Consider the following 23929-nt stretch of genomic DNA (forward strand, 5'->3'; position numbering starts at 1 on the left):
TGTTTAATTTTGGATGTATTACCCGACAGTTTATTATTTATTAATTTGTCTGATTATGGATTTGCGGAATAATAAATTTTAAATATAAATCAGTTATTCAATTAGCACACTTCGGACAAGAAAGTGACAAAAGACACTTTTGCGGTGTTACCTTGATCGTTAAATTATATGAAGGCAAGGTTAAGGAAAGACGTATGTGAAGGAGTTTAGTTAGGTTGAAGGATATTATTGTTAAATGAGTAAGGAAATGGCTGTGGAAGGTGGGAAAAAGAGAACAACAGTAATGGCTAGGGCACTCGGGGTTGCATACCCGCACGCCTACTAGCTAGTAAAGCTTTGTCACTGCTAATTTGCAAGAGTCCCTCAAGGGTATATTATTACAGATGAAAACACATACATCAACAAGTTATATAATATTATAAAACCATATTAAATAAAAAAATTCTATGTGCCATTCGTATGCTGCAATTGTGACAAGGTGATCAGTCTTGCGCTTCAGATACCCCTTCGGGGTAACATGATAGAATGAAAAAAAACACTCATAATATCGACTGTTGGTAACATACCGAAACAGTAATCTATATGCCAGTTTTAAAAATTAAAAAATTACTCAGTGTCTGCCGCTTGGCGGCTTGCGAGACACATAACGAACAGTCTTTTGTTGACCTGATGATGGAATGGTTATTCCCAAACTGGTGGTCGTGAGTTCTTAACCTTTCCGGGAGTATGGACGTAAAAGAATGTCAGTGCGAATTTTCCTCAAAGGAGTATCGGCGTTAATGAATGTCGAAGTCCATCTGTCATTGTTATACAAGTTACATCATATTAACTGTAATATGATGTAACTTGTATAATAATAATAACATCTGTGGATATTTGTATGTAATTTTGTCATATTTTGAAAATATTTTGAGAAAAATATTTCATAATCAAATTTTTTTCATAATTTGGTGTTTTTTAATTTTTTTTTGTTTTTTACATAATTTCTATTATCATATTATCGAGAATCTTTTGGTAACTTTAAAAATTTAACGCAATCAATTAATATTTTAATAATAAGTTTAATATAATTTATAATTAAATAATATTATTTAATCAACTTGACATTGGAAAAAGTAATAAATTCTATATGCGACGCCATTGTATATTAAAAAAAAAAATACAGATTCCATGAAAATATTTTTTTTTCATGTAAAAAGAACCCACTCCCTATAGAAAGTCGGACATCAATTATTGTACTCCCGGAAAGGTTAAGTGGTTTTTTACAAATGATGAATGATGATTATTATATCGCTCACTCTTGTCAACAACGTCATATATCAAAAATCATAAATTTTCAGTTGTGCATGTTTTCGGAATGCCCAGAAAATGTACTATATCCCAGCCAAAGTGCCATATTTTTAAACTTATTATTTACCCGCTACAGGGCAGAAAGTGTTGTTTTTGCATTTTGAAGAAAAGGTATTGTTTAATTATTTTTTTAAATATGCTAAATATTTTCCGAATGGAGAAAAAACATTCAGGTTTTACCTAAAAAGATCTGTTGCGCAGTAAAAAGTTCAATGAGTGGCTTCGTATTTATTTTTAATACATTTGATTATATTTTTGAACTTTAAAATCGATCTCCTGAAAAATCAAGTTTTTTGATATATGACGTTGAAAGGAGTGAGCGATGTGTATTATAAAAAATGTGCTAATATTCATTTTCATCCGTGATCTCCGGCAAATCTCGGTCCGTGTTTTGTTCAAAATAATTTTCGGGTACCGAGTAATTTGAGGGGGGCCTCATCGGTCCGTAAACTTTAACGCTAGCGTCTTTTGCGGCTGCAGGACTACTTTCTTCAGGAGTAGGTGAGTCACCGCGACTCGAATTTACCAATGATGAATCACAATGACTCGCATTGCCTGATGTTGAATCGCCATGACTCGCGTTGCCTGATGTTGAAACACCATGACTCGCATTGCCTGGTGTTGAATCACCATGACTAACGTTAGCCAATAATGAATCACCGCGGTTTGCAGGAGACTTATCATCACTGCTGATATTAAAGTCAGAATTTAAACCCTTAGAATCTAAAGCGCCCTCTTCATCCGAGTCAACCTCCTCGACGAATTCTTCACTCTGGTCCCCGGCCACCTTCGTGGGAACCTTGTACGGCGTCTTCTCTCTGTTTTTCAGCTTTATCCTCTTGCCGATGATGACCGAAGAGCTGGTCTTCTTGACCAGAGGCGTCTGGACGGGCTCCGGGGCAACCAGGGCGGGGAGATCGGCCGGTTTCGCAATGTCGGCGAGTCGCCCCGTTTTCGTAAGTTCCATTTTCAACTTCTGAATCTCCATCTGGAATGACAATAAACAAAGCCATTTTAAAGAAGTGTCAATAGAAACAAAGTATCTTTGATATACATACAAAACTCTTCATATACAGAGCTCTTCAGCTCCTCATACGTTGAATAGCTCATGTCCTCGTACAAGTCGCAAAGATATTCAGGGCGTGGGTATCTTTTGGCATTTATTCCCTATATTAAAGGTGCTATTATAAGTCCATATAACTCAATAATTTTTTTTTTTTAAATTACTGTATTTTTTTTTTTAAATTAATTTTTAAAAGAAATAACCCGCAAAGCCCCTATTAGGAGTCTTGTCTGCAGGTAGGATAGTAAGAATATAGGGAAGGTAAATGTGAAAAATACATTACAAACACCCAGACCGATTGAAATTAGATCTTTCTTGAATTCATTTTGCTAATTATAATTAATTAATTAATTTTGTTAATTTTTGATATATTGGTGTCGCTTTGTTCTTTTCGCCCTTACAACTTTGTAATTTTTTTAAAATAAATAATTGACTTTCATTTGCGCGTTTCCGTCTTCCTCATCACAAGTGTTCCAGTACCAATAGACGAAACACCCACCTTGGTCTTGGATATCTCCGCCTTGTCGGCCGCGCTCTGCTTGTGCAGTCCCTTCATGTACCGGTCCAGGGCGTCCTCCTCCGCCTCTGCCTCGTCGTCACCACCCGCGGCCCCCTTGGCCCCCTTGCCCGCCCCGCGCAGCAGCGCCAGCCGGCCCTCCAAGACCGATATTTCGCTCTTCAAGGTTCCGCACTTCTCCACCTGCAAGCCGTCGGACAATCAATCAAGAGGAACATCGAATGATAGAAAAATTTAGATAGAACAGAGCTCTAAAAGAGGCAGATACGTCTCGAAACCGGTAAACATAAAAATCTCGGTGAGTGGTTATATACTTATATTACTAACATTTTTGTAAAAAATATAAATGTAAAAATGACTAACCACAAAGTGAATGCTTTAAATATTAATAATATTGAGAATACGTAAAATATTGATTGGATTAAAGTTTCGTACTGATATTTCTTGGTGGAACTGCATTTTATAGAATATTTATTCTATAGAACAAGCATGTCAACCGCATACGGCCCACGAGTATTTATTTTGCGGCCCGCGGTTATATTTTTCATTTATTTTAATTCTTCATTGAAATCATATTTTTGTATGGGAACATGTGATATTCTTTTACAAAATCATTAAGTTGGATCTATTGTACCTCATGTGACTGTCTTTGATGATAAATTATTCACTTAAAGTTATATAAAAATGAAAATGAGATTTTTGAGTTTTTTGATGTGGCCCGCCGGTGTGCCCAATACACCTTAAGCGGCCCTTGGAGCCTTTTGCGTTTGACACCTCTGCTATGGAATATTTATTATAACTAAATTTTTCTATGGTGTATATATTTTAGCATTTGGTGTGCCGCGGTATTCTATGAAAAACATTGCAGAGTGCTGATGTACTCACCAGCTGTGCGTAGGTGAGCGCCGCGCTGGTCTGGGCGCTGCCGTCCTCCTGCTGCCGCATCCTGGTCTGCCTCTTCCGCTCCACGGCTCCCGTCCGGTCCAGGAAGGTGTCCTCGTCCGAGTCGTAGTAGTCCTCCTCCTTCCAGTCCTTGCCCTTGCGCTTGCGGGACTCTGCAACAAAATGCAATTATAAATAATAAAATAATGCTTTTAATGTATTTATATTATTGATATCAATTAAAATAAAATGTATACCCACACACACACAGGCCTTCCCTTGTGGGATCTTTTTTTGTATAATATTATTTATTATAATATTTTTGTACTTGTAATTATATTATATTGTAAAAATAAAGAAAAAAAGGGGTAGTGTGCTGTTTTTTAAAGAGCTAAATTAACTCTTAATTTAATTTTTACCTTTATTTTTATTCCTCCGCCTCCGTAGTGTAATGGTCAGCACGCTCGGCTACCGTCCTGGAGGTCCCGGGTTCGTCTTCTTTTTAATGGCTTTTCACCTATCTTGGGTGTTATAGCCATTCCCATTATGGGTCTTGAAATTGTCAGGATAGTGAAATACTCTCATATATGGGATATGATACGATCTACGCACGATGGTATGTTCTTTTGGTGGTTTTGTGTACACTAAAGGAAAAAATGTGCAATTTGCTCCGCGGGCTGCAAGTAGACACCCGGCGGGCCGTGGGTTGGCCACCCTTGATCAAAACTATATTTACACAATTATCAAATCCGCAGGCGTAAAAAACCCTTCCAAAACGTGTTTTAAATTAAAGAAGAAATTAAAAAAGTGTTGGTTTAGATTTGACATCTCACCGTGCTTGGCTTGTCGCAGGAGACCGTGCCTGTCGATGATCCGGCACGCTTCCAGAGCGCACTGCACCACGGCGTCCTTTTTTTTCCCCTTGTGGATCACCTCCGCGACTATCGGCCGCCCGCGGGAGTCTTCGATGGGCAACTCCACCCTGAAATCGAGTTACACATTGCAATAAAGTCTTTTAACAGATACTTTTATATTTAAAAAATATTAATAATATTAGTAGTGGTTACATAATGAGATTTTTATGTCTACCAGTTTCGAGACGTCCCCGTATTTTCGTCAGGACAATCACAACCACAGCATGCAAACAATACTACCCGACACGACCATACACTTGAAACTACAGAAAATGTTTATCACATACGATTTTGGTCGTCCCGAGGACCAATATGCACTACAGGTTGCAGAATAAAAAAATTTAAAGGTAAAAAATGACTAACCACAAAGTAAATGCTTTAAATATTAATAATACTGAGAATATTTTAACAGATATCGCTCACTCCTTTCAACAACGTCATATACAAAAAATTGTCAATTTTCAGTTGTGCGTGTTTTCAGAATGCCCAGAATATGTACTATATCCCAGCAAAAGCGGCATATTTTTACCTTAATATTTACCCGCTACAGGGCAGAAAGTGTTGTTTTTGCATTTTGAAGAAAAGGTATTGTTTAATAATTTTTTTAAATATACCAAATATTTTTCAAATGGAGAAAAAACTTTCACGTTTTACCTAAAAAGATCTGTTGTACACTAAAAAGTTCAATAAGTGGCTTGATAATTATTTTTAATATATTGTATTATATTTTTAAACTTTAAAAACATTCTCCTGAAAAATCAAGTTGTTTGATTTATGACGTTCTTGAAAAGAGTGAGCGAATTGTGAAATTGTTTGTTTTTCTAGTTGCTTTTATTGTTTTTATTTTAGAACTTTTATTTTGGGGGCACACTTACCGGCACACAAACTGCCCGGGGCCCCTCTCTTGGCAGTCATACTCCAGTGGAACGCCCTCCCGCTCCAGGTAGCCGCGCAGCGTCTTCTTGGGGTCATCCAGGTACAGCTCCTCGTTGGTGGACACCGCAAACGGGTTATCTGATAGGTCCGGTTCGTCCTCTGCATCGTCCGCTGAAAACGACAACACAAAATATAGGTCCACCGGAAATATCAACACACTATCTGCGGGCGGATTCGCGCTCATAATAGAGATAAACATCTTTTAAAAAGAAGTGATAATAACATTTAACCATACTGTATACATCGATATGAGATCAAAAGATGCCGCAAAAGTCATCCGTAAAAATAACTTACACGCAATTTACGATGAGTCGAGTGAAAAGGTAAAATTACCCTTCCCGCCCAACACCACCTGTCGAGTGAAAGGGTAAAATTACCCTTCCCGCAGATAGTCTGTTGATATGTAATTTATGTTTTTTTTAGAACAGTTTTACAGAGCGTCATCTATGCTTGTCGTCATGGTTGTGTCATATTGTGCACGTTTCTAAAGTTCTGATTTGTCAATAATATTCTACCTCTATACCTCCTTCCTTAAATTCCCTTTTTCCTTTGCCCTCCCTATCTTTTGTAATTTATATCTTTTTTTAAAATTATTTTTTGACATCTCATCAAAGATGAAGAAGAATATGGAAGTCTGGGCATTTACGGGGCTGACGACCGTCATAGGCTGGTTAAAGTGATCCCTTTACACATGTGTAAAATTTACCAATTCTACCCATTATTGACAACCACACTACTCAAATTCTTGGAAGTTCTATATATATGAACCAATTTAGAAACCTTGTTCTTGAATCACTAGAACTTCACTAGAGACATCTATTGGTGAGATGTAAAGAAGCTTAATACTAAGCAGAAACTCTTATATTAGCATGTGAGGTCCGAATCCTGGATTAAAATCACATACATGAGAAACGCCAGAAAATATCATTTTCATTTTATTATCAAAAATAATATGAAAAATAACTCCTATAATTGGAGATAATCCAGATTTGTGACCAAGCATTTGAACACACTCAAAATGTTGTAAAATTACCCATATTTATTGTTAATTCTTGGGACTATCAATCCTTCGTTGTGTGTAAATCGTGTATCATGGTTGTGTACTAGAAGATTTCGATATTTTTGTCTAGACTGTTGTTCAACAGCCAACCTTCATCATGGAGAAGAACGAAAAGAAGTAGTCAAATGATTCTCACCCATCCCCCAAGAGATGCCTTCCTGCATGTCCTCGCTCTGTGGCTTGGCTCCGTCCTGCTTGGCCTTAATCATCTCCAACTTCCGAGCCAACCTCTGTTGTTTCATTTCCGTAAGTGTCAACTCCGATTCTTCTTCTGTATCATCTTCAGGACCCTATAAGAGATATACTTTATTTATTTTTCATAATTTTATTGTCCGCCTCCGTAGTGTAATGGTCAGCACGCTCGGCTACCGTTCTGGAGGTCCCGGGTTCGATTCCCAGGGGGGGTCAAATAAATATAAGTGATTTTTTCACTCTAATATTTATTCAATATTACCCTAGACTGGAACCTGAAGCGGAGGGCTGATAACTTTTCCTTCGTGTTAACGATCAAGATAACAATGTGTTTATATAATGCAGTACCCTATGCACCATTGGGGTGCGGATAAGGGTTTGAATCGAATTATTTTTCATCAAACACATCATTACAAATTACAATTTACGCAGAGTGAACACCATTGAAATGCGCTCACTCAGACGAAAGTGTGGAAAATCATTGTATGACATAATATATTTATATGTATATTTATTTATATTTTTATTAATAAAATTGAAATTGAAAAAATTCAATTGAAATGGTACCTGCAGGATATATTGTCTCGTGCTGCAGCCGAGTTTGACTAGATGACCCACCATGATCTTGACATAGTGATTAGGCTTGATGCGGACCTTGTTGACAAAAGTACCGTGGGAACTTCCCAGATCATACATGTAAAAGCCGCAGGGTCTGTCGTCGTCTGTCATGCGTGCCTTGTACTGCATGACAGCGTGGTGTCTAAACAAGAACGGAAAACAAAATCATTCAACATTCGTTTGAAAATGCCATTGCCAGGCGAAACAATTCGCTCACTCTTTTCAACAACGTCATGTATCAAAAATTGTCAATTTTCAGTTATGCATGTTTTAGGAATGCCCAGAAAATGTACTGTATCCCAGCAAAAGCGGCATATTTTAAACTTAATATTTACCCGCCACAGGGCACAAAGTGTTGTTTTTTGCATTTGAAGAAAAGGTATTGTTTAATAACTTTTTTGATATATTCTAAATATTTTTCAAATGGAGGAAAACATTCAGGTTTGACCTAAAAAGATCTGTTGCACAGTAGAAAGTTCAATACGTAGCTTGATATTTATTTTTAGTACGTTTTATTTTATCTTTAAACTTTAAAAACGATCTCCTGAAAAATCAAGTTTTTTGATACATGACGTTGTTTGAAGGAGTGAGCACATTGGCACAAAATTGATTTTCACATGTTTTTTCAACAATAAAATACAACTTTTTAAAATATTTTTACTATAACCCTTATCCGCACCTAATGGTGCATAGGGCACTGCATCAAATTGACGCAGTGTTATCTTGATCATTACTTACATGAAGGCAAGGTGATCACTCTTGTGCTTCAGGAACCAATCCAGGGTAATAGTAAATAAATATTTCAGTATTAAATCGCTAATATTTATTTTCACTCCCCCCCTGGGAATCGAACCCGGGACCTCCAGCACGGTAGCTAAACACGTTGACCGTTACACCACGGAGGCGGACAAATTACACCACGGAGGCGGACACAACTTAGTAGACTCAAAAAGTTAGTCTTTGATTTTTAATATTTAATACAGAAAACAAAATCATTACTAAATTACAAAATGCAGCGGTCTTTATCACATGTTTGATATCTCAGCATACATGAAGAATATGTAAGTCTGGGTTGAGTTATTCCTTTAAAAAAGAAATATTATGCAATGTAAGCTGATAGTTAAAGCAGGCAAGGTCAGTCCTGCGCTCAGGTACTAGTCCAGGGTAATATTAACCCTTTGAATCCTGAAGCGCTCATTGTACAAGTACCCTAACCCTGAGCTCCTGAGTAATTTTTGACCAAAAAATTATATTTGACTAAAAACAATATATTTATATTTATTATATTTGTCCGCCTCAGTGTAATGGTCAGCACGCTCGGCTACCGTTCTGGAGGTCCCGGGTTCGATTCCCAAGGGGGGTAAAATAAATATAAGTGATTTTTTCACTGTCATATTTATTCAAAATTACCCTGGACTGGTACCTGAAGCGGAGGGCTGATCACCTTTCCTTCATGTGTAAACGATCAAGATAACACTGCGTTTATATGACGCAGTGCCCTATGCACCATTGGGGTGCGAATAAGGGTTTTATTATATATTTTATTATTAAAAATGAAATTTCGATACTAAATTAATCAAAATTAATCTGAATTCATGTTTAAACATGTTCTCCCCCCTCTCACACTCGCGATGACGTCGCAATAATTCAAAAGTATCGTCTCGGTTTTTTCTTCGCAGGCCGGTATTCCAGGCCGTAGGGTAATGAGGATAGATGTTGTGGCCGGTATTCCGGCCATTAGGGCATATCGCTCACTCCTTTCAAGAACGTCATAAATCAAAAAACTTGATTTTTCAGGAGAATGTTTTTAAAGGTTTTAAACATATAATACAATGTATTAAAAATAAATATCAAACCACTCATTGAACTTTTTACTGTGCAACAGATTTTTTAAAGTAAAACCTGAAGGTTTTTTCTCCATTTGAAACATATTCAGTATATTTAAAAAAAATAATTGAACACCTTTTCTTCAAAATGCAAAAACAACACTTTCTGCCCTGTGGCGGGTAAATATTAAATTAAAAATATGCCTATTTTTCTGGGATATAGTACATTTTCTGGGCATCCCGAAAACATGCACAACTGAAAAATTATGATTTTTGATTTATGACGTTCTTGAAAGGAGTGAGCGATATGCATTACTAAATAAAGCCGGTTTACTGGCCTCTAAGGTTCAAAGAGGTAAAGTGAAGAATACTTGTATTTTTCTGAACCCCCTGGGAATCGAGCCCGTTACTTCCACCATGGTAGTCAAACGCAGTAACCACTACACTACGCAGGCGTACAAAATGTGAAAGCGAGAGTAATCGCTCCAGAATCATAAAGATAAATAAGTACCTCGATATGGTGGGATGGGCCATCACAATGTCATTCACACAGAGTCTCCCAAACACGTGGAAAGGCTTCATAGTCAGATCTATCGTTTCCATAATAGTGCCGGACTTCAGCACTTCAAAGCAGTAACCAGATTCTAAAAAAAAATAAATTAAAATGTCAATTCATAGCCCCCTATACACAAATATCAGATTGGAAGGCAAATCTTTTGATACCCGATATGGTAAATAACAAAAATATCATACAACATTTTGAGTGTGTCCAAATATTTATCTGGATTATCTTAAATTAGGGGTTATTTTTTACATAATTTTTTATAACATAGATAAAGAATATGGAAGTCTGGATATTACAGGGCTTACGACCGTCATAAGCTGGTTTAAATGATCACTTTACACACGTGCAATATAAGGTTAACAGCGACTGAGGAATGTGCCGAAATTGTGACAGTCAGAAATCGTATTTTCACCATTTATAAGTGAATATATGTTCCATAAAATAACGCTGCTGAGTCGAACGAATGGGGAAAAGTGATTTTTCATTCAGAATTCACGCGAATTAGCGTTTTTTTTTCTTTATACATCCCTCTCAAAAATGTAACCTTAGGCATTTGATTTAATCATACCTGGCGGCGGAAGACCAGACCATTTTGGCTCTTTATAAGGAAGAGGGATGCTTCTCTCTTTCAGTAGCTGTGACGGGACGAGCAGATCCTTAGCTTTTTGTTTATCATTTTTGTCTCCAGACGTCTGAGCCGTTTCCTCGCCGCTCGGTCGCGCCAGTTTACGCGGAACTTTACCGATTTTTCCAATGAAAATAGGTTTTTTGAACTCCACGAACTCTTCAGGCGGCTTCGCGTCGGACAACTTATCCGCCTCCATGTTCAGGGTGGGAAGTAACTACTAAAATTTACAACGATTCGAAAAATTACGTTTTCACGCGTCGAAAACATCCGATTTCGTACATCAAAATTTTCACATTTGACATTTTGACAATTTTTTATTGAGTGTTGCCAGCCTAGATAAGAAAATCGGAGATGAGAGAAAATTAGGTAGATTAAGTTCCTACCAGCGTCGGCAACAAAAAAAATCAACTTCAGCTAGAGGCGGGTAAGATTCAATCATGAAGCTCAAAAGATCCACCTCAGTGAATCTGTATTATTTAAGTGAACAGATCTTAAGTAAAACATTTGATCAATAATCAGAAAATTCGCGCAGCGTGGGAAAGAATTATTTAATAAATTGCGCACCAAGGAGCTAAATAAATTCGCTTTTGTTGTCGTAATACCTCTTCTTTTACAAAATTACTTGTGAACATAAGAACTAACTTACAGAAGTATGAGAATGGGTATGCAACCCCGAGTGTCTAGTCATCGTTGGTATTCTCATTTCCCATCAATTATCCGTTCTCCATTCCATTTCCCATTACTTTGATCTTGAGAAGTACACAAGTAAAGACTTACGCAAACTGTATTCTATCAAATATACATAATCCACTTCCATATTTTAAAATCATATAAAGATTGTCGTCCTGATGCAGTCTGATCCTATGCACTACTTGGTGTGGAAGAAAAATAAAATCATCAATTATAATTGATAAAACACCAAATTTATGCAAATAGGGGCATTAATAAAATAGCGGATTAACATTAAAAACATCTTTATATTATCTAATATACATTATACTTTATACTGGAACATACAGGAATCAATATTTACTATAGTATAACACATATAACGACACACTTTATACATTCATAATTTACAAATTACTATCTTGTTTATTTTATTACAAAGCTACACATTAAATAAAACAATTTTAAAGTAATCATAAGCATCATTTAGAGAATTATTTAGTAACTTCATTGATTTTTTTGTAGTAATTACTAATATGAACAATAACTATTGCATTTTCAACATACAAGCAAGTAAAATAAATACATCAATATACCAATATAAACACATGTTTTAAAAATATTTTCTTTTATATTTGCATTACTAATACGAAACCCAAATCACATCAAGGATTTTTTTTAAAAGTTCCCTACTATCTTGGAGAGTATGGATAAATCTTTGTCCAAACCAAATTAGTCCCAGTAATTTTAAAAATAGGACTTCTGACTTATACACAATAGCTGTGTCAAGTTCCACAAGCTAGTTTGAGCACAGTTTTACATTTTTTAAAACGTCACTTTCATCATCTGTACCCCTCATATATATTCCATTCATAAATTCAAGAATCAAGAGCGCAGGTTTGATTATCTTGCCATTATACAAATGATGATAAAGATAACACCGTGTCAATCCCATGCGGTGCCCCATGCACCATCTGGGAGTGGTTAGGCATCAAAGAAAGAAGAAATTATATCTGTGGACTTCTTTGGAAGTTAACTAACTAACGGAGCTGACTAATCATCATGCCTCTTCCGAAGGGGTAGACAGAGAGAATAGTACGCCACACCAACAATCTTCGCCTCTTCCACATTCATACGTATCTTCATACATACTGACCTGACTAATCAATATTAAACTAACCATAATTTTTAAGTTCGTTGAAGTTATTTTTGTATTTTTGTAATAGTGTCATTATAAATAATATCCAAGATGGTTTGATAAAACTGATCTATTTGTAATGTTTAATTGTGAGAATTGATTACATTATTATTAACAAAATAAGTGACCATGGTACACGATTTACCCACAACGAAGGTTTTATAGTCCCAAGAATTAACAAATAAGTCTGCGTAATCGGAGGGCATGTATGACTAGATGTATGGATGTGAAGGAGGCGAGGAGTGTGTGTCAGTACAGAAGAGTGTGGCGTTCCATCTTCTCCGCCTACCCCTGCGGAGAAACGGCGTGATGGTAGTAGTAGTAGTAGTAGGAATTAACAATAAATATGGGAGTCCAACACTGCAATATATCATTCCAAACATTTTTAATTTGTTGCCGACGGAGGTTAGAGGTCAAAATAAAATATGGAACAAAGGCAAAATAAAGGAATGGGTAAACGATCAAGAGTTAATTTGATGAACATTTAAAAATAGTTTATATTCTTCATTTTCTCTCCCTTTTTTGTGTGGTTAAAATGGGTAAAAACATTAAAAATGTGTGTAAACAGAACTCCACCAACAAGACACACAAGGTGGCTTGGTGGGTCGCTGCAAAAAATATTTTAAATATGTTTAAAATTCTCTCCGTACCATCCATTGTTTACTTTGTGGTATTATAATAATAAAACCCTTATCCGCACCCCAATGGTGCATAGGGCACTGTGTCATATTAACGCAGTGTTATCTTGATCGTTTACACATGAAGGAAAGGTGATCAGCCCTCCGCTTCAGGTACCAGTCCATGGTAATATTGAATAAATATTACAGTGAAAAAATCACTTATATTTATTTTACCCCCCTTGGGAATCGAACCCGGGACCTCCAGAACGGTAGCCGAGCGTGCTGACCATTACACTACGGATGGCGGTACATCCACTGTTTACTTTGTGGTATTACACAAAGTAAACAGTGGATGGTAAGGAGAGTGTTTTATTACCATACCACAAAGTTATCAATGCTTTTAATGTACAAAATATGTTTAAAATTGTTCTTGAAATAAATGCAAGTAAAAAAAAAATAATAAAAAAATTAAGTAAATTTATCTGAAAAAGGAGTTCCATACTGTTCCCTTTTGGGAGTTATTCTGATTGGGCGGTAAGCTTCATCCATACTCTTCGAAAGGTTATTACAATGCAGATTTATTTATTCGTGAAATTTTAATTTATATTTTAAGTGCGGCGCTTATCAATGAAGTCAGCAAATTCTACAATTTGAGTATTTTACACAGATAGAAATTATATTGGTAACAGGCACATTTATGAAATTAAGTGTGTTTGTAGTAGCACGCTTTAAAAAAATACATAAAATTTGAAAATAATTAAGCGGTTGGTTGGAAGACACAATAATTTTAAAAGTAGCTTTCTATGCATTATAAAAATAAAATAAAATATAAAATATTCTCATATAAAATTATATACTATATTAATGATCAACAAAAACATGTTCAGGAAAAAGTTTATTAGGTGATTTCGATAAATTGTAGTGATACACCAAACACAGGTTCGGCAAATACCCGATGATCCAGATTTGTGAACAAGTATTTGGACACACTCAAAATGTTATAGAATTGTTTTGTTTAAGTACATCGCAGATAGCGTCTATTATGGTACATATATTATAATATAGATTTTTATTTTATTTTGAAAAATATGTCTTTTATGGAATATGTTTTCTTCTAACCCTCATTTACACCCAATGGTGCATAGGGCACTGCATCAAACCCACAAAATATTAATCTGATCGTAATTAACATAAAATCAAAGTAATCAGTGAAAAATAAAATAAATATTAGACGGTTGTTTTATCGTAATTATCACAGAATAACAAAACATGGCAGTCAAAGCAAGATTCAAATACCTAAGAATATTTTTGAATTACATCATAACTTAAGTAAATTAAAATGGATTCCAAGAATTAAACATGATTTAACATCTATTTGCCCGACTGTTTGCCCAGTACTGCGACACAATGAAACCAGATCAATCCAAAATCATGCAATTCATCAATTTAAGAATATTAAACTAGAATATATTTAAACTGAATAATATCACACCGAGTTAAATAAATTTTAGATTTAAGCTTAGGTCTAAATTTAAAGATACAATTTTGGTGTTACATTATACCAATATTTTAAAATGTAATTTAGTTATAGCTAGTTACAGAGTAAACTATAAAAACCTAATTTAGCTACATGGTAAGGAATTATGTCAAAAAACATACATGTAATGATATTTTTACAAATATATGGCAAATTTCTTTTTCTCAACATATTTTAACATTAAAACTAATTGAAAGACCTCATATATATATATATATATATATATAAATATAAATATATAAATATATATATATATATATATATATATATATATATATATATATATATATATATATATATATATATATATATATATATATATATATATATATATATATATATATATATATTTATAAATATATAGATAATTATATATATATATATATATACTATATATATATATATATATATATATATATATATATATATATATATATATATATATATATATATATATATATATATATATATATATATATATATATATATATATACATATATATATATATATATATATATATATATATATATATATATATATATATATATATATATATATATATATATACATATATATATATGTATATATATATATATATATATATATATATATATATATATATATATATATATATATATATATATATATATATATATGTATATATATTTATATATATATATATATATATATATATATATATATATATATGTATAAATATATATACATATCCCATGTAACGCGATGGAACGGCGTTATTTCTACCCGTTCGGTCAATTAATGCTTACGGATGAGAAGGGTATTTTTATCTTCTGCGCCGGCATCATTTCAAAGTCAGAAAGAAGGAATTACATGTTTAATGTTTTTTTTGTGAATATTATGTACCAATCTCTTTGTTAAGGTCTATATGTACATAATTATCAAATCCCGTTGCCAGCGGACCACAGGCGTAAAAACACCCTACCTTAGTGTGTTAACAGTATTTATACACAATGGCAAGAAAGAATTTCAATATTATAAACTGTTTATAAATTTGTAGATTACATTTGATATAACAATAGATTGTGTACGTAAATTTTTATTGATCGGGCCTCGAAATGCGCCGGAATCAATTTGACTAGTTGAAATATTTATTCCGTTAATACAATTTCCTATTTCAATAGCTATTTTTACCATAAGTTAAACACACAATGTCGCTGAGATATGTTTCAAGCCTAATGCACTACGTGCCCTTTTTAAGTTAAATCTTTTAATTTGATATTGTGTCTTTATTTTGCATGTTATTAAGGCTCAGCATTCATTAAGTTACAGCTTATTATTCTCTAAATCCAGGCAACATTTTACATAACTGTTTTTTTCTTAAAACACCGTTCTTGCATTTAAAAAATAAGTTTTTCTTCGAAATGATTATATGGTTTTGAAAAGAAAAGAATTATGGAAAGGTCTGGAGTTAAAGAAAAATTATAAATATATTTTTGATAAATATATATTAAAAAAAAAAAAAAAAAAAATCCAATACACTTAAAAATTTGGGCGCGGGAGATAATGTGACCTCTCCGGTGGTCTCAGGTGGAATGAATGCGACTTAACGAATGCTGGGCCTAAATTGTCTGAAAAATGCTCATTTTAATTTGGCACTGAATCTGCCATAAGGTTTATTTAAATAAGTAATTTTCTGGTAATTTTGATGCAATAGTAAAAAGGTGCACAGAAACAACTCTAAATGATCCTTTTACTGAATTGTTACATCATTTTTTATACAGTGCACTTAAAACCATTTCAGTAGACCGATTTATTAATTTGTTTATATATCCATAGAGAAGTTGTCAGTTAAACCGCTGGTCAGCCATTTGTCAAAGCAAAAGTATATGGCCCATCTGTATGTCAGGGTGGTCTAAAGTTTTGTTGCTTCACAGTTAACTAATAACGCTGTGGTAACTAATAACCATCTGTTAAGTGAAAAGGGTCAGATACCTATACGCATGCTCTCCGTGCAATTAAACGAAGGTTTAACATATCGCTCACTCCTTTCAACAACGTCATATAACAAAAATCATCGACTTTCAGTTGTGCATGTTTTCGGAATGCCCAGAAAATTTACTATATCCCAGCAAAAGCGGCAATTTTTAACTTAATATTTACCCGCTTCAGGGCAGAAGGTGATGTGTTTGCATTATGAAAAAAAAGGTATTGTTTAATTTTTTTTATATAAACTAAATATTTTTCAAATGCAGAAAAACATTCAGGTTTTACCTAAAAAGATCTGTTGCACAGTAAAAAGATTAATAAGTGGCTTGATATTTATTTTTAAAACATTTTATTATATTCTTACACATTAAAAACGATTTCCTAAAAAATCAAAATTTTTGAAATATGACGTTGAAAGGAGTGAGCAATATTAAAAATAATATGTTACAAAATTAAAATGTAATTAAAAAAAAAAAAAAAAAAAAAAAAAAAAAAAAAAAAAAAAAAAAAAAAAAAAAAAAAGTACAAAATACATAATAAGTGCTAAAATTTATGGAATTATAGGATTTAAAAATAGCACATAATTATAGTTACACAAAATGTACAGGTGCTATACTTAAATTCTTAAAAATCACAATCTCTTTATTTAAAAATATACTAATGATCTCATGAAATATATTACAGTAATATTATTTACATAAATTTAATAAACTTTTGCTACATTAATATATTTTTGTTCTAGAAGATTTCACAAAAATACATATTTCCATTTATATTGTTAACATCAAGTATTAATATAAATTATATCAAGGTATAATCCATTGAGATTTTGTTTTCAACTAATTTTTTTTCGCACAATCAAATAGAAAACTTTGTTTTAACCACTTTTTTACATTCACAGCTTCATACTGTTTTTGGATGACTCTATATGTAGCTTAAAAGTTGTCATCTGGAGTTGACGTATTCGCTGCGCAATGCTCAATAAAAGATTTTTTAAAATCATATTTTCATATGGTGTACGGAGTGCGTGGAAGTTTTTGATATCGTAAGGGAAGGGTAATTAATTATAACCTAACTATGAGTATTTCAATGTTTTAGAATTTGTACATGAACCCTGAGGATGACAAGGTTCTTGTCGAGACCGGTTGGAAAAAGTGTACCAATAAATAGTGGTTATAACAATGTTGTTTTATTTTATAAAGTGAATAAAGAATATTTATTTTAATTGGTTTGGGTGTCTGTGATGTATTTTTCATATCTATCCTCCAAATAATTCATTTAAACATTTGCTGTTAAATATTCACTAATTCTTTCACACTCAATTTTTTTTTAAGTAAGTACCAGCAGTATTTTTCATTCAGAATATTTCCCCCCAAATGACATGGATTTGTAGTAGTTCTATATTCGAATCCACTTGACAATCTTTAATAATTTTATTTAAGTACTTATTCTATGATACACAGTTAAAACACTTGCAAATTTTCATAGTTTCAGATCTCGGACGGTTTTAAATTCCTCCATCTTGATTTTTTTAGTGTCCACAACATTGCATAACAATTAAACATTGAACAGTTTTTTTTAAATACTTGGTTTTAACATCCAGAGTTAAATTTTCCGTATCAACAAAATAATAAACATCAATTATGCTGTTATTAAAAAAAAATCTTTACATTACAAAAAACGTTGGCAGCAAACTAGTTGATAAAATATTTTGCTGTCAGATTTTATAAAAAATGAATGAAAATCAAGTGAGTTGATCTTTGATCAAATCAATTCATGTATTTTATTTTCAAACACAGTTCAAACTTGTGAAATTCCATATGTTTTCTTAAACTGAAATTCCATATGTTTGCTAAAAGAACTTGGATACACTGTTATTATATTGTTTTTTAAGACAGTGACATATCGTTGTAGAGGTTCACTGTTTGAATGTGAAAAAGCTTGTTCCAAGATCCCAATCATTCAAGTCTAGAGGCCCAAAACAGTCATCGAAGAAGGCTTCAATATTTTTATAAAGATGGAGTTGGCTGCCGCTGAATTCATGATCTTCATCGGGATAAACCTAGAAAAATAAATAAACCATAAAAATGTTATTTTATTCTTAATATTATTAATATTTAAAGCATTTACATTGTGGTTAGTCATTTTTACTTGCACTTTGACCTCGGCTCACATGTTTAACCTCGGCTCGTTACGCATGTTTGTGCTGAAACCTTTAGAGCGTGTTGGTCTTCAGGTCGACCAAAAATCGCATGTGTAAAACATTTTGTGTAGTTTTAAGTGTGTAAATAGTGCTATGTTAGTGAAGGGTAGTATTGTTTGCATGCTGTGGTAGTGATTGTACTGAGAAAGAGACAGGTACGTCTCGAATCCGGTAGACATAAAAATCTCGTTGAATGGTTATATACTAATATTGTTAACATTTTTGTAAAAATATATAATTAATAATGTTATTTGTTGTTTCGGAGTTCACTTTGTAGTAAGACATGATTAAATTGTAAATAAAACACTAGTTTTTTTACCACTTGGGTATAATATTTTATGTCCGCCTCCGTAGTGTAATGGTCAGCACGCTCGGCTACCGTTCTGGAGGTCCCGGGTTCGATTCCCAGGGGGGGGGTTAAATAAATACAAGTGATTTTTTCACTCTAATATATATTCAATACCTTGGACTGGTTTCTGAAGCGGAGAGCTGATTACCTTTCCTTCATTTGTAAACGATCAAGATAACACTGCGTTTATATGACGCAGTGCCCTGTGCATCATTGGGGGTGCGGAAAGAGGTTTTATTTTTTTTATATATAATACTTTTATGACTAGTTTTGGAAGCTACAAATACTTCCATCTAAGGGTTTGAATATGAATTGAGTTTATATTTAAACCCGTAAATGAAAGCATTTGTAGCTTCCTAAACAAGTCGTAAAAATATAATACTCAAGTGGTAACAAACAAGTGTTTTATTTATAATTTGACAATAATAAAATGGTAGTAATTCTTAATCTCCTGATTGATTTTAAATCAAAACTGCAAAAACAGGGGATTGAATTAAATAATGATTTCTTTTAAAAATTCATTATTTCATATTATTTTTTGACATTTGATCAAAGATGAAGAAGAATATGGAAGTCTGGGCATTTATGGGGCTTACGTCCGTCATAGGCTGGTTTATGTGATAACTTTACACACGTGTAACATCCACCAATTCTACCCCCATAATTGCCCAGACTTCCATATTCTTCTACATCTGTGTTGAGATTTCAAAAATAATATGAAAAATAATTGGAGACATTCCAGTTTTGTGAACAAGTATTTGGACATACTCAAAATGTTGTAGTCATTATTTAATTCAATCCCTCTATCTGCAGTTTTGATTTCAAATTTAACAGGAGATTAAGAATAACTACCATTGTTAAATTATAGATTTCTGACAGAAAAGCCTGGAGACTGTTTGTGGACTCCATATGCTCCACGTAGGGAGCGGATATGGTTTAATAATAATAAATATATATAATAAATTATAAATATCTCATCTGAAGACTCCATTAAACTAGAAAGAACACTAAGAAGTTGGCAGTCATCACAAAAGTCTGCGTTTTATATGCTGCACAAAAGGAACTACCTCAGTGTTCCGCAAACGTTTTCTATTCAAGGTACACCTACCAAAGTAAGAAATTTCACAGGTGCATACTTACCATATTATGGTAACATATTTAAAGTATTATGTTGAATGCAAAATGTGAGCCTACTTAAGTGAGAACAGGCAATCAAAATTTGGAGCAATTGTGTTATTTTCACAAAACTAGAATTACTCTGCGCCACACCAACTAATCACCACGTACACCATTGTGCTGTGGCACACACGCGGCGGGACAATGATCTACCTGATGCCTGAACATGACCCCCTGCCGTACGAGCGCCCTGGCCAGAGCGAGAGAGTGCTGTGCGGGGGCCGTGACATCGGCCAGTGCGGTGGCCAGTAGCACGGACCGGCCGGCCAGGTTCCCCGCTCGCCGTGTGAGATCGGCCGCCTCGTACCCTCGGTAGTTTCCTGAAGGGGTGCCCGACCCCAGGTAGCGCTCCGTGAAGAATGTGTCTGGGAAGATAATTAAAAATTACCTCAAAAGTTCTGACCTTTGTCTGGACTAAGACTTTGTCTGTTACCGGATATATATTAAACATGTTCAGTGCCTTAAAAGAAAAGCTATTTCAACGCGAGTTTTTTTTTGTTTCCAGTAGTAATAAGTGTCTTTATTACCAATTTAAATCTTTTTAAAAATATATTTGCCCATTTATACCTTTCACACAGATCCGTGTATCCAACTCTCGCCAGCAGAGCATGCAATAGACTGACACGTTTGTATGTTGATGTGGGCGATCATGAATCCATGTAGTGGGCACCATGCGCTAGACGCATGATACACGGATCCATGTAGTAGGCATGCAAAGTGTTAAAGCTATCCTTGATCTGATACAGAAGCATCTAGACTTCCTGACAGACATTCTCTTACAAAACAATTTTTTTTATATTTTGTTTTATGAACCAAGTTGCAAAATTTAGAGAAAATGTGAAACAAAATTGTTTCCCGATTTTACTGTGAATTTACATTTAAAAGCTTTCAATATACCTGTCACTGCCAATCTAAATAAATACAAGTTTGTAAAACCACCACTAAATTTTCTATAAGTGGCCCGGTGTAAGCAGTGAAAGGGATTAGTAATAAGTTAGTTCTGTAAGTCAGCTAGATCCTATAGCGACCCGGATTACCTAATATATATACTATTATATCAGATCATTGATGTGTTGTAACTTGATGATTAACACTTTAACCACTGCCAACAAAACGTTGCCATCCTATTTTAGCCGTGCGTTATTGACTGCGTATACCTTGTTGGCATCCTTGTCAATACACAACTTTGCTTTTAAGAAATATTATCTAATATTTATGCAACGAAATTTCATTATTTGATGGCAGAATTTACTTATTTTTTATTATTTAAATATCAATTAATGATCGGAATGTAAACAAAATCCACATTTTAGACAGATGACAGTCATTTTGAAATGGTTAGAATCAAAGTTTGTGTTTAATTTATTGCATACAAATTAAATATAACCATTCATTAGTCTAGCTCATTGCACATAATAATTTGAAGGTGGAGACTGATTTCATTTGCATTTTGTCGTAACATAACGTCGTAACGTCGCTCGCGGCGAGCGCTCCGACTATGGATGGAGCGCTTGGCTTGCTGTACTAACTATACGAATGCTCGCATCGTAACATTTTATATTAAGACGAAATGGCTCCGGTCAGTCCCCACCATAAGAGCATTTTTTTATGGTTTTTCCTAGAGAAACTTACTATGGTAAGCCCATGTCACAATGGGAGCCAGGGCTACAGAACATTTGGTTAGGTTCACAGAGTCTTGCGATGTCATCATTCCCGCCACGTGGCCCCCGTATCCTGAGCCCCATACGCAAATCTTCCCTGCATCAACAATCTTCAAGTTGTCACGAAGATATCTGCAAACAGAGAGAGAAATTACACTTTCTCTTCTATTTCATGTTTTCTTAAAATACTAATCTTGGAATACATAAATAAAAATGTGAATGTTTATTTGTTCAGAATTTTAATTCATTGTTTGCAGGAAACGCTTAAAAGGGTCTTTTAATACTGTTGGTAGAATGCGGGAGACACTTATAAGCGTTCTATTTTATTACTTTCGGTAGAGCGCGAGAGGCGCCAAAAATATTATACAGATCGAAATTGGGTTTGCGGTTACTTGTGATTAGTATACTGAGGGTTGGGCGGCAGACTGTCCGAGTATAATTAGGGTCGGGGTTGATGAGAAATCCGCCCGACAACAATGGGTTAAACCTTCAAAATTTATTCACTGATTATTTTGAAATTTTATTAATACGCATGTTTTTATATATCTGTATAAATAAAAATACAAATGTCAGTTTGTTTAAATTCTGAAATCTTAAGCTATTAACTAATTGCTATGAAATTTTGCCTGCGTTGCATTCCATTACGTATGTGTTTTGATATATACCTACGACAAGTAAAAATCTGCCGTTTTTAAAAATAGTTTTTTTTACCGCAATGGCAGCGCTATCCGTTGAACGTAACATCAACACACGCAACACTAATCATTGCTCATGGTGGAGAGCGTGCTTCTTGACAACTGCTGTCACTTGGTATTTTTATTTGTTTTCAGTTGCATTGTTATTTCATGGATTTTAAATATTTCTACGCCTCACAAGTACTGTGAATAAAAATATTAAAAATATGTGCGTTGTATTTTGTTTCTTTTCCATTTAACCAGACTGAGCTACAGCAACACATAGCCGGGTACAGCTAGTGGTGAGATAAAATTCGTACTTACGTTAAAACAGCTATTTGGTCTTCAACTTCAACAGTTCCAAGTCGGTGATAGATTTCTTTCCTCATGTTGTCTCCCTAGAATAGTCAAAGATAAAAAAACATAAAAATATGAAGAAAAAAAAATTCTTTTAATTGTTTAATTTAAAAAGTATTCCAATGACAAAAAAGTGTGCGATAGAGAAAAACTAAGATGGCGCCGTTAAGTCAGTTTTGTGAAGGATACTAATAATACTTAAGTAGAATCAACATTTGTAATAATTATTTTAATAAGCTTTGTGTTTCATAAGCATTGTGAAATGAAACATTAGAGAGATGTGTGCTTTCTCTTTTCTTTCTTTTTTATTTAACCAGACTGAGCCCGGGTGCAGCTAGTAAATAATAAATGAAATGTTACAGTCGAGCTGCGTGGTGTAAATATTTCAATAAATTTGAAACACAGTTATCCACATCTTATCACTTTGAGCCACATCTGTGACCTTGGGCTTTTCCCTTATCCAAACATTTGGTTTTTGGTCCCCAAGGGATATGTTTAGCATCCTTCTATCCAGTGCTCTTTGTGTTACCCGGAATTTATAAATGATTCACTTTGTTAGGGTATATTTCTCGAATCCATATCGCTCACTCCTTTCAAGAACGTCATAAATTAAAAAGCTTGATTTTTCAGGAAAACATTTTTAAAGTTTAAAAATATAATACAATGTATTAAAAATAAATATCAAGCCACTTATTGAACTTTTTACTGTGCAACAGATCTTTTTAAGTAAAACCTGAAGGTTTTTTCACCGTTTCAAAAATATTTAGTACATTTAAAAAAATAATTAAACAATACCTTTTCTTCGAAATGCAAAAACAACACTTTCTGCCCTGTAGTGGGTAAATATTAAGTTAAAATTATGCCGCTTTTGCTGGGATATAGTACATTTTCTGGGCATTCCGAAAACATGCACAACTGAAAATGGACGTTTTTTGATTTATGATATTCTTGAAAGGAGTGAGCGATAT

The 23929-nt window shown here is 33.9% G+C and overlaps 2 protein-coding genes across 3 annotated transcripts in view; both read right to left on the reverse strand.

The window, feature by feature from the left end:
• Window positions 1–1374: 1374 nt before the first annotated feature.
• LOC148313318 (kanadaptin-like) lies at window positions 1375–10851 on the reverse strand. Its single transcript, XM_088263992.1, has 9 exons — window positions 10492–10851; window positions 9870–10002; window positions 7482–7674; window positions 6859–7012; window positions 5602–5773; window positions 4646–4794; window positions 3816–3985; window positions 2913–3113; window positions 1375–2338 (listed from the first exon to the last, which is right to left on the reverse strand). Exons 1-9 carry the CDS (start codon window positions 10745–10747, stop codon window positions 1694–1696), a joined length of 2073 nt encoding a protein of 690 aa, XP_088120118.1. The 5' UTR covers window positions 10748–10851; the 3' UTR covers window positions 1375–1693.
• A 6533-nt stretch (window positions 10852–17384) lies between these two features.
• LOC148313319 (inactive dipeptidyl peptidase 10) overlaps window positions 17385–23929 on the reverse strand; it is a 481738-nt gene continuing 475193 nt past the window's right edge. For both annotated transcript variants that reach the window (XM_088264681.1, XM_088264673.1), the window contains 4 exons: window positions 22929–23002; window positions 21902–22062; window positions 20423–20634; window positions 17385–18603 (listed from right to left, as the gene is read on the reverse strand). In XM_088264681.1, coding sequence (XP_088120807.1) covers window positions 18460–18603; window positions 20423–20634; window positions 21902–22062; window positions 22929–23002 — 591 coding nt within the window. In that variant the 3' untranslated portion in view covers window positions 17385–18459. The remainder of the gene's footprint in view (window positions 18604–20422; window positions 20635–21901; window positions 22063–22928; window positions 23003–23929) is intronic.

Source organism: Brachycentrus maculatus, unplaced genomic scaffold, assembly GCF_059751285.1.
Source record: "Brachycentrus maculatus isolate JH-2025_06_01 unplaced genomic scaffold, ASM5975128v1 h1tg000015l, whole genome shotgun sequence".
Taxonomy (NCBI): domain Eukaryota; kingdom Metazoa; phylum Arthropoda; class Insecta; order Trichoptera; family Brachycentridae; genus Brachycentrus; species Brachycentrus maculatus.

What these genes read in the sequence shown, in the direction of transcription:
- LOC148313318 (XM_088263992.1), bottom strand. Translation starts at nt 10,747, where the DNA reads ATGGAGGCGGATAAGTTGTCCGACGCGAAGCCGCCTGAAGAGTTCGTG. An exon ending in GTCTGGTCTTCCGCCGCCAG is followed by an intron (nt 10,003 to 10,491) that starts GTATGATTAAAT and finishes ATTTTTTTTTAG; the next exon opens with AATCTGGTTACTGCTTTGAA. An exon ending in CGAGACAATATATCCTGCAG is followed by an intron (nt 7,013 to 7,481) that starts GTACCATTTCAA and finishes TATCTCTTATAG; the next exon opens with GGTCCTGAAGATGATACAGA.